Source organism: Pollicipes pollicipes, unplaced genomic scaffold (genome assembly GCF_011947565.3).
Source record: "Pollicipes pollicipes isolate AB1234 unplaced genomic scaffold, Ppol_2.1 Scaffold_3447;HRSCAF=4054_pilon_pilon_pilon, whole genome shotgun sequence".
Lineage (NCBI taxonomy): Eukaryota > Metazoa > Arthropoda > Thecostraca > Pollicipedomorpha > Pollicipedidae > Pollicipes > Pollicipes pollicipes.
This window is the reverse complement of record NW_023596297.1, coordinates 27,104,976-27,116,277: the sequence shown is the minus strand read 5'-3', so window position 1 is coordinate 27,116,277 and position 11,302 is coordinate 27,104,976. Positions and strand designations below refer to the sequence as shown.

Below are 11,302 nucleotides of genomic sequence, written 5' to 3'. Positions count from 1 at the left end.
TGGGCGGCCGGCCTGCCGGCGTAAGTCGCATCAGAAGTACGGAGTCGGACACGTGCGCCGCGGGGGTCGCTGAGGGCTTTCAGCTGGACTCGCCGCGGGGGTCGCTGAGGGCTTTCAGCTGGACTCGCCGCGGGGGTCGCTGAGGGTTTTCAGCTGGACTCGCCGCGGGGGTCGCTGAGGGCTTTCAGCTGGACTCGCCGCGGGGGTCGCTGAGGGCTTTCAGCTGGACTCGCCGCGGGGGTCGCTGAGGGCTTTCAGCTGGACTTGCCGCGGGGGTCGCTGAGGGCTTTCAGCTGGACTCGCCGCGGGGGTCGCTGAGGGCTTTCAGCTGGACTTGCCGCGGGGGTCGCTGAGGGCTTTCAGCTGGACTCGCCGCGGTGCTGCCATTCGGGTGTGATGGGGAAATACGCGGCGGAATCGACGACGTTTGATGGGAAGTTGTTCAGAAGACGTCGCGAGCAGGTCGTGACGGTTCCCACCGCCCGTCTGGTCGTGCTGCGGTGCAACCACCGCTCGAACCCAGCGGAGGAATGATGTCGGGGACTGAAGCGATGCTCACGCGTCTGCCAGTTTTATTAGAGAAACAGTGCGCTGGCACCTCGCCGCTTATTGACCACAGCGCCACGACACGAGCCGAGGGTTAAAGAATGACATCATATTACAGCGGACGAGTCGAATGGTACGCTACGAAGCGGGTGCAGTGAGGAGCCTCAATGGCTAGGACCCACAACGCGGCAAAACAACCCGCAGCTTTAACCCACAACGCCGGGGCTACATCTGTTGGTCCACAAACGTACAGAGACATGAGGGCTTGTGGCAGAAAGCCGAGCCGCCATTTCCCGAGTGGCGTGACACTGCAGGCGGGCTGAAAGAAATGAGCGTACATCGGCATGGTTCACCACGATGCCCTGGTATCAGAAACGTAAAGCACATATTTCGGTGGCAGGTTCGTGCGGTGAGGCGATGTTCGACATCGAGGACCTCGGCCACTGGGTGTCAGTCGCCGCACAGCAATGCTGACGGACTGTTTCCCCTGCTTTTGGGTCAGTCAAAGCTAGGAATCTTCCCATAAGGTTTGAAACGCATGGTGAAGGCACCAATAGAGAGCTAGAGAGGCACCTTCAGCGTCATGACCAAGGACGTTCTGCTTAACATAGGCAGCGTTGTCAGAGTTGAAAACATCGATATAGATTCACGATCACCTCTTGCTCGTTGCAAAGAATACTGTACGCTCCAACAGACGCAAGAACCAAGACCCGCTCAGACCCCAGACATTAATACTGCATGGCACGCTTTCCAAGGTCTTGGAGCACGTTCTCTCGCCGACCGGCCCCGAATTCCGAGACCTTGGAACACGCTCTCTCGCTGGCCAGCCCCGCGTTCCGAGGCCCTGGAGCACGCTCTCTCGCTGGCCAGCCCCGCGTTCCGAGGCCCTGGAGCACGCTCTCTCGTCGGCCGGCCCCGAGTTCCGAGGCCCTGGAGCACGCTTTCTCGCCAGCCGGCCCATTCCATGACGCCGTGACACGCGCGGCAGTGCAACGTGTGTTCGGACCACGCGCCTGCCTCTGGAACATCCTGGGATTAAAACTGCCGAACAATTTCGCCCAGTGGACGGTGCGAAACGTTGAAGACGGCGCTGACACAAGCCTGGACACTCTGTCGCGTCAGTTACACGGTCGACAGCGATGACGATGGCGATGACGATGACCTCGTTACTAGGTCATGAAGGGTAGTTGGCAGACGCCAAGACCTCTTTACCAGGTCAACGACACAGAAACACGACACAAGGGTATACTGACATCATGTGACGGACGGAGAGCCTTCAGGTGTTGAGACTCTGCTGTCAGGTGCAGCCAGGTCGAGAGCGCCGAGATTTCGTGCCCGGGTCGTGCCCAGCCGCTAAGTGCGTCAGCAGGTCACTGGCAGTGAGGTCTACAGCTGGCCGCTCGCACTTCCGTCTCCGTGTACGTCTGGGCCAGGTCGCAGACCACAGCGGACCGGAAGCCGCCGCTACACATCCCGTCTTCAGTGGAGCAAGGTCTCGACGGTCGTCTCGCCGGCAGTGGGCGACGCCCCGTGACCTCGACCGTCCCGTCAGGTGCGGCACCCGTGCGGCGGCGCGCTCATGTGCGGCAGGTCCCACCCACACTCGCCAAGGCCAGTGGCGCACCGGGAACAGCAGATCCAACGCGTACCGTCTCCGGCGTGTGCCAGGGGCGCACTCAGGCACGCAGGCAAGGCAGGCTGGACGGCGATGCACTCAACTGCAAGGTCACGCTGGTGGACGCCTGCAGCATGCCACGCGGCGTGACGCTTCCAGAGGCCACCACTGAGACATTCCCGGTGAGCACGCGTCACCCCATACCGTTGTCCTGGACGCGCCTGCGCGCCGCGAGGCGTTACACGGGCCGGGTGGCTCGCCGGGAGAGGAACTGTACGGCCTTCTGACCCCAGCGCGTCCGCGGCCCCGGCTTCGGCCGGCCGCTGCGCTTCAAGCCCAGGTACCAGCCCCAGTGGGCGTTCTTCTTGCTGAGGTAGGTCAGGTAGCCGCCATCCAGCTGCTCGACGAAGATGCAGCCAATCTGGTCGGCGTCACGCTGCAAAAGTGAGGAGACCGACTTAGGCGGCCGGCTGATAGCCAACCGGGCTAACCGGCAGAGCTGCCGGCCGACAGAGCATACTAACAGAACAGAGCATACTAACAACTCAGCTTTCGTGCTCTGTCAGGTGCGACAACATGGAAGAGGCACGGCATGCCGCCATTCACGGCATGCCGCCATAACGGCTCTATCCCGGTTTGCTCGATTTAGCACTTTGGTGATTTGAGTGGTCGTTTGTCGCTTTCGATATGATATCGCGTTGATATCGATATCGACATGATATCGTGCTGCCATCACTCGACTCAGTGTGATCCATTGCTATCCCCCGCGATTTCGGCGAGTGGCATTGCGCCAATCTCTGCAGAAATGTGTGGTGAGAATGTGCGGCCGCGGAGCAGTACTTACCTCTCCGTAGAGGCGCCCTCTGCCGTCCATGGCCACGTATAGTCCGGTCTCCACAGCCCGCATTCGCACCTCTTGCAAATCGACGGCAGTCACCTCCAGCACGGCTGATCGCAGACGCACGCCATCAGCGGGAAGGTGTGACAGTGGCAACATGCCGCGAGACACAGGATAGTCAGTCTTGAGAGACACAGGATGTCTTGGGACGTGTGTCGACCTTGGCCTCTGAGCCCAAAGTCTTCTGGATTTATCTAAGGAGGCTAGACTGAGTCAGACCATCGCGTGCTTTCTTCTCCCCTTTCTTCAGATCCATTACATTGCACCACTGCAGTGCAAACTGCAATGCACATATTTTTAGGGCGGTCAGGCGATGGGCAGCGCATGTAGCTGTGATTAACTGAAAATATTTCTGATCATATTTCTGATCACACGCGTAATGCATCCGCACACGAAGCTGCCAAGCGTTTGCGACATGGGTGGAAGTTTGCATCTCTAAGGAGTGGTCTTCACCCGTCCTCTCTCATGAACTGCCTGGCCACCCTTATAGTCCAAAATCACACAAAATTAGCTGCAAACGCAAGCAACAATAAAGATGTACGCTGTGGGGGAATCTCTTCATGGACTCTGAAGCGAGACCTCTGCATGAGGTCTCGCTTTCAGTATGGCAGCACTGCACGGTCCGTGGCTTGACTGCACCAGCTTCGCCACGCAATCAGCCGAGCATTGCCTTCGCGAGGCGGGGCCAGTGCAGACGTCTCAAATATCCGTCCCAACGCCCGATACGAACGCCGAACATCTCCCACCAGGCGACAAGACACCGAGCGAAACGAAGCGTGAAGGGGTCCAGCCGCCGGTGGCGCAGCCACTCGGCGTCCCCACGTACCGTACTTGTTGAACGGCTCCTGCGTGCCGGCCACCTGGCCGCCGGGCAGGACGGCCAGGTTCACGCCGTGCCGGCAGTACAGCTGCTTCCGCTTGCCGACGTAGGTGTGCTCGCCGCCGTGCTCCTCGTTGGGGATGACGAACGGAGGCACGGGGAACGGCGGCACGCCCGGAACGCCACCGCCCCCGCTGCCGGAACGGAACGGAACGGAGCGCGCCGCTCAGTAGGGGACACGTTAGGGGTCGTGTGATGCTGACAAGTTGGTCCAGGTCGGGGCAACGCTCCGAAAAATACGCTACACGTTTGTGTTCAATGGCGGCATTTAACGACATCCTCGTGCGGCGGATTGCGTTCCATTTATTTTTGTGGGTAAATTGACCCGCTTAGAGTCTCGAAATCTGCCGAAATAGTCTTGTCGTTCTAATGGTCGGCTCTTCTTGCCGGGGCGTGAAATCTATGTCATATATAATGTTTAAGACACTTTTGCCAACAGCTCACTCGAAAGGAAAATGGGTAAAACCACGGTCTGTATCGTCCAATGCGTAGAAGACCTACGAGACACATTGGATAAACAATGAGACACGCGGACCGTGTCTCATTGTTTATCGTGTTGTTGGGAGTGGGTGCAATAAAATGCGGATGCGAACTGGACTTCAGCTCTGACAGGTTTCTCAACTTGTGCTTTGTTGCTATGGAATGGTTGGTGACAATAAACGCAACGCGTCAAGAGATGAAGTTTTTCCTTATAAACATACGGTATGGGACGACCGCGGGCGAAAGCACACCATCACAGCAAAGATACAATTTGTTATGTCTTTTAGTTCATTCCTTGCCGTAGAAATGCAGTTTGTAACAGTTTATGAACCTGTAGCAGTTTTAACCCCCCCCCCCCCCCCCCGGGTGGCCGGTTGAATATCATTCACTCGCTTGGGGGCAATTTGAATCCCCTCTGAGATCTCAGGAACTAAAAAAGCTGGAGACAAATGGTGTGTTGGTATGCTTGTGAACTCACTTGAGTCAAAATGTGACGTTATTAGGTATACGTGTATAGGTATTGTGGTATATAGGTATATGTGACGTATATAGGTATTAGGTTATTAGTATATTCCTAAAACGAAATGTAACCGTGTCATTTTAGGTCAGTGTCTATTCTGACATTAAAGAAATCGATGAAAGACGTGTGATGTGGTTGCTGCTATCGTTCATTCAAGATAAGCACCAGAAAACCACCGCATGCAGCAACCTCTAGACTTATAAAGTATATCGGTTTTACCCTCGGCCTGACATTCATACCTTACCCTAGGCCAATCGAATTTGTTCATTCAATTGTTGTGTTGCCTAAGAAACTAAGAGATTTATGATTTCCTCTAACACTCCGTTGTTACATCAGATTGAACGAACGAACGACTGAACGAAAGAACGATTGAACGAACAAACGATCCCCTAGAAATTGTCCGCTGAATCCGTGGTCTGACTTTGACTTGCCGTAGGTCAACAATCTCACACGATAAACCTAAATTGTTGATATCAAACGATCCGATTTTCAACTGCCTACAGCTATGCAAAATTTGGCGGGACTTCGCCGCGCCGTTTGGAAACCATTTCGGAAAATCCTTCCGGGTTTCAAACTGACCTCCACCTGCGGACGTGTCAAGAGTGCATGCCTGTGTCAGTACCAAAGGCAGGAATCCCACATGAAACACTCGATTTTATTATCATTCATTGTAAAGGCAGCTTGTAGCACTTTACCTAACGCATATATCGAAGAAGACTGCATCCCCTTTTAGTCACCTCTCTGACTCCTCTGTTGTACCTTGATAGATGCATGTTGTAAAACGATAAAATTATGGGCAAATCATCACAGCACGAACACCAGAATATCCGTCGGATTGCGACTCAATATTTTTCCCTAACCCACATCGCCTGACTACTCGCTGGCGCGCGTGCATCCGCGCATGCGCATGCTGAGGTAGACATAGTGTCGATTGCACTCAACAGTCAGCAAGAATCACGGCATTGATAGACGACTGAAACCGAAATAGATCCCTTGCACATCCCTCAGTTTTGTTCGCTTTGTACCACAATGCAGTTTGTTGACATGTTTAGAAGATGCATTATTTGTTTTACTGTGTCACTATGCGTATCTAACAACCTGTAATACTAAGATAATAATATTTATGCATCATTCAGCTTGCATATGTGAAAAAGGCGTTCCAACTTCGCCTCGCTCCTGGATCCCCCCGGCGGTTGACGTGCGCTACACATCACCCAGATAAGGTATGCGCCTTGATCCCAGGCGTAGATCCCGTGATGGGACCCATAAGTCCTGAAGCACAAACCGCTTGTGCTCCAGGGTCCATTTTAAAGGGTTCCTGGACGCCGTTCTTTGATTTCATATTGCTGCTATCAACTTTGCCGAAGTATGTTTGGGGATTTGGGATTTTAGAAGCCTTATCGCAAGATTCCATGTAATCCAGCATTCATGTGACGACTTGGCTCAACTTTGGCAAGTTTATATGAAAATTATTCTTACAAGTAATCAGTTCCCAGAATGATGTCCTTGCAGTTAGCAACGCAGCAACATAAAAGCTTGCCACGCGTGTTAGGTTGCCCCTGCATGGAAATATGGTCCACATTTTCGGTCAATACGGCCCATCTCCACGGTACCGACACGCCTCACGCATGTGATGTGACACTACGGCAGTGAGTGAGTGAGTGACACTACGACAGTGAGTGATGTGACACTACGACATTGCCCGTCCCGGGTGGTTCGCTTTCACCGCGCAGCCTGCGCGTGTGTGCCGCACGCGTCGGCACGCTTCTAAAGACCGTCTAGGAAGGATATGCCTCGAGGGATCTAATATGCAGAAATTAGGTTAGGTGCACAAGTGCTCCAAAGTTGAGAGAGCTTGCGAATTAAAGACGTGTTCCTGTACGACATGTGTTTGACGGACGTGACTTTGATCCCCATCATTTGAGGTCCCCGCGCGGCTCGCGACCCCGCCCTCCAACGCGCCCGCAATACTGGGCTTACGCCCGCAATACAGGTCTTAGGCGCTCGCTCCATCTAGGCATCGAGGCTCGATCGAGGCATCGACGCTCGATCGATGCATCGAGGCCCGATCTAGGCATCGAGACTCGATCGCGGCATCGAAGCTCGATCGAGGCATCGACGCTCGATCGAGGCATTGAGGCCCGCTCTAGGCATTGAGGCTCGATCGAGACATGGCTCCACCCCACGCCCAGCAAACTTAACTTCGAATTATTTCATTTACAACATACCAGTCAGAATGAGGTGCAAGAGAACATGCAACATTTAGTTGGGATTATGCAGGCGTGTAGTCATACTCCAAGTGTTGCACTTATGTTCATGGCAATCATCAAATTAAAGCAGATAAATGTGCCCAACTGCATGCGACACAGGGCGCATACAACGGTAACGGCATCTGCATCTGAGCCTGTACTGATCATAACCCCACGAGTGCATCCTCTACAGGACATTACAATCGGTAATAGTATTCACGGCCAGCCCAGACTGTGCGGAATCGCATGCTACATTTCTTGAGCATCAGTTACACGAATAAAGACAGTTTTACAGCCAGGTCAGAGCCCGTATCACTGCTACTTATTAGAGGGACTAGTCGACAGTCATGTACTGTCCGCATTCAGGCTTCGACTTGTTTGAGGGACTGTGCCCACAGACCACGCCGGCCGGCATGGTTATAAACGTCCAAGATGGGCTCCTGTCGACCAGTTGGAAATTGGTGCTGCCTGTACTGGTGATAACATCACGAGTACATCCTCTACAGAGCATCACAATTGGTAAGCATCCTTGACCACCCTTTCGTCCCCAATTCACACATATATGCTCAAATGGCAACGCCTTGCGAATATTTCCAACAAGTCATAGCTTTTACAACTTACGCATAGCACTAAAACAAGCACCCATACTCAGCCTTTGCGTGATGAGGAAATACACTAAATGCCGCTCGAAGTCTCTTGAAACAGTCATCTACCGTCCATCCCCGACTGCCTCCCAGCTCCGGCGACCGCCCCACCCCCGACTGCCTCCCAGCTCCGTCACCGCTCACTCCCGGCTGTCTCCCAGCTCCAGCTCCGTCTTGCCCGGCTGTCTCCCAACTCCGCCCCGCACACTCCCGGCTGTCTCCCAACTCCGTCGCCGCACACTCCCGGCTCTCTCTCAACTCCGTCCTCGCACACTCCCGGCTGTCTCCCAGCTCCGTCTCCGTCTTCCACCGGCTGTCTCCCAACTCCGTCCTCGCACACTCCCGGCTGTCTCCCAGCTCCGTCTCCGTCTTGCCCCGGCTGTCTCCCAACTCCGTCCTCGCACACTCCCGGCTGTCTCCCAGCTCCAGCTCCGTCTTCCCCCGGCTGTCTCCCAGCCCCGTCCTCGCACACTCCCGGCTGTCTCCCAGCTCCGTCTCCATCTTGCCCGGCTGTCTCCCAACTCCTTCTCCGTCTTGCCCCGGCTGTCTCCTAACTCCGTCCTCGCACACTCCCGGCTGTCTCCCAGCTCCATCTCCGTCTTCCCCCGGCTGTCTCCCAGCTCCGTCTCCATCTTGCCCCGGCTGTCTCCCAGCTCCGTCCTCGCACACTCCCGGCTGTCTCCCAGCTCCATCTTCGTCTTCCCCCAGCTGTCCTCCTCGTTCCGTCCTCGCACACTCCCGGCTGTCTCCCAACTCCGTCCTTGCGCAGTCCTGGATGTCTCCCAGCTCCGTCTCCGCCTGCCCTGGCTGTTTCCCAACTCCTCCCTCGCACACTCCCGGCTGTCTCCCAGCTCCGTCACCGCCCACCCCCGGCTGTCTCCCGACCCCGCCCCCACACACTCCCGGCTGTCTCCCAGCTCCATCTCCGTCTTCCCCCGGCTGTCTCCCAACTCCGTCCTCGCACACTCCCGGCTGTCTCCCAGCTCCAGCTCCGTCTTCCTCCGGCTTGTCTCCCAGCTCCGTCCCCGCACACTCCCCGGCTGTCTCCCAGCTCCATCTCCATCTTCCCCCCGCTGTCCTCCCCAGCTCCGTCTCCGTCTTGCCCCGGCTGTCTCCCCAACTCCGTCCTCGCACACTCCCGGCCGTCTCCCAGCTCAGTCCCGGCCCACCCCCATCTGACTGCCATCTCCACCCGCCGCGGCGGCTCCACCTGTCGGGCCGCACCGGCCGACCGGGTCGGCCCGCGGCCACGGTTCCGGCTCGGCCGGCACCACGTCCAGCGGTGTGTCGGGCGCCCCTGACGGCCGCCGGCTCCGCGGGCACAGGTTGCCCATGGCGGCTGGCGCGGCGTCACGGCGCGGTCACCATACGCCGGCCGCCCCGCCGCCCGTCGGCCACTGCGGCCCGCGTCGGGCCCGCACCGGGCTGACGACGGCAGCGGCTGATGTTGGGCGCGCGCCAGCGGGGCGCGGCGCGGCCGTCCAAACAGCGCGCAACACGCCGCCGCTAGAGCCGCTCGAGTTTCGGCGTGGCGCCGCTGGAGGAGGCCATTCATTCGCGGCCGGCGCCGGCGACGAGGCCACTTCCGGACGCTGTTTTCCAGGCGACGGCGGGCAGATGTGCGTGTGGGCCGAAGCGCTATTTTGGGAGGTGTCTCCCGCCCTCCCCACGGCTGCCAGCCCCGGCCGCGGGCCACCCACCCACGCTCCCGGCCAACTCGAGCGTTCGTCCCCCGGAGAGCGCGCGGTGATCGGCGGCGATGGAGGCTGTCCTCGGCCTCACTGACCTTTCAAGTATGCCACTGATGTCCTGTCTCCTTTGCTTTACAAACCTGCCTATCAGTTTCCTCTTGGCTTCCTTCTCCTTCTTGCATCAAGCGCACTTGCCTGCTCTCTTCAACGTCTGTGTTCCTCCACTTTGGCCTTCCTTCCACGCATCGTGGCACCCGAAAATGTCACCCCTGGTTTTCGCGGGCGTAACATAGTCCTGCACGCCCACAGACATTCATCTCCAAAAGTTTTGTATTTGCGCTGTCATAATAAGCCTAAACACCTCCTAACAGCGGCCGCCGTCACTATCTGATGAGTCCCTGTGTTGATGGCACGGGCACACTGCTGGCCGACCTGGGCGAGCGTGCCGCCGCCGGCACCGCCCCGCCCGATGAAAGGTAACAAACATGGCAGGCGGCTGCTGACTCCCCGCTGACGGCGGGCGCCGGCGCGCGCAACCACATGTGGCATTAACCTGCCGTCCTGCCGTCCCACTTCCCGCCGTATTGATGCACGCGATATAACTGATGGCTCTGCCGAGATTCCGCGCCGCGCTGGCCGTGCCAAGCGTGAGGCGGCGCCGTCTAAAAATGTCGGCCAGAGCGGCCCCGCCGCGCTGGGACGGCTGGCCTGACCAGGTCAGACGTCAGGAGGGAATCAGCCGCTGACGTTATCACCTGCTGACGGAATCACCCTCTGACGGGCTCGCCCGCCGACGGGGTCACCCACCAGCGGGATCACCCGCCGACGGATCATCTGCTGAGATGGGATCACCTACTGGTGGAATCACCTGCTGACGGGATCACCTGCTGACGGGATCACCTGCTGACGGGATCACCTGCTGACGGATCACCCGCTGATGGGATCGCCTGCTGATGGAATCATTTGCTGATGGAATCATCCGCTGTGGAATCACCTCCTGATGGGGCCACTTGCTGATGGGATCACATGCTGGTGGGACCATTTACTGGTGGGATCACAAAACACCACGACCGCCGGCCGCCCGCAAGCCGTGGACTGCACATTTGTGCACGCGCAGGTACTGGCAATGACACACACATCCAGTGCAAGGGCATGTAAAGGCACGTCCGAAGTTCGATCCGTGCCCGAAGTATGAACAGGGTATGTCTGAGGCGGGGGGGGGAGGGCAGATGCAACAGACGGTACAGGGGCAGGGATTGCAGTGCCGCGAACTGCGACATGAGCAGTCGGCTGGCCAGCGCTGACCACAGCCGCGGGGCGACGTTAATCTGGAGCCAAACAGTGCTGACCCCGTGTTCGGACAGCGGCCTCAGGACTGTCAGTCAGCCTCCTGGTCTGACCCCAGGGCCCAGGTAGGACCCTGGATCCGTGGCGAGAAGGTTGCCACTGGAGCTGAACCCAGAACGGTCAGCGAGCCCCAGAGCTGAGCCCAGAGCCGATGCGAGGCTCGGCCACCGACCAGCCCCGGCCGCGCTCACCTGACTGGACGGCTCCGCCATTGAACTGCGACACTGCCGACATTTCGCTGCGACGGTCAGCCGACGCGACGGTCAGCCGACGTCGGGAGTCAGCCTCGCGCGCCGGGCGGCGGCGGACGGAGGCCCGCCCCACCCGCCTGCCGACACCGCCGGCGCCCGGCGAAAAACCTTGCCGTCTTATCAGCCCCCGCGGCGGGCACAATCTAGCGCTGTGCGAGCGGTGAGTGGACATAGCTGACGG

At 57.8% G+C, this 11,302-nt stretch overlaps 1 protein-coding gene across 1 annotated transcript in view; it reads right to left on the bottom strand.

Annotated features, from left to right (window-relative positions):
* Positions 1-569: 569 nt before the first annotated feature.
* Positions 570-11,302, bottom strand: part of bnl (fibroblast growth factor branchless) — a 22,765-nt gene continuing 12,032 nt past the window's right edge. Inside the window, exons 2-4 of the mRNA XM_037214019.1 lie at positions 3,886-4,073; positions 3,006-3,109; positions 570-2,597 (exon numbers count right to left, since the gene is read on the bottom strand). Of these exons, the coding sequence (XP_037069914.1) occupies positions 2,400-2,597; positions 3,006-3,109; positions 3,886-4,073 (490 nt within the window). The 3' untranslated portion in view covers positions 570-2,399. The remainder of the gene's footprint in view (positions 2,598-3,005; positions 3,110-3,885; positions 4,074-11,302) is intronic.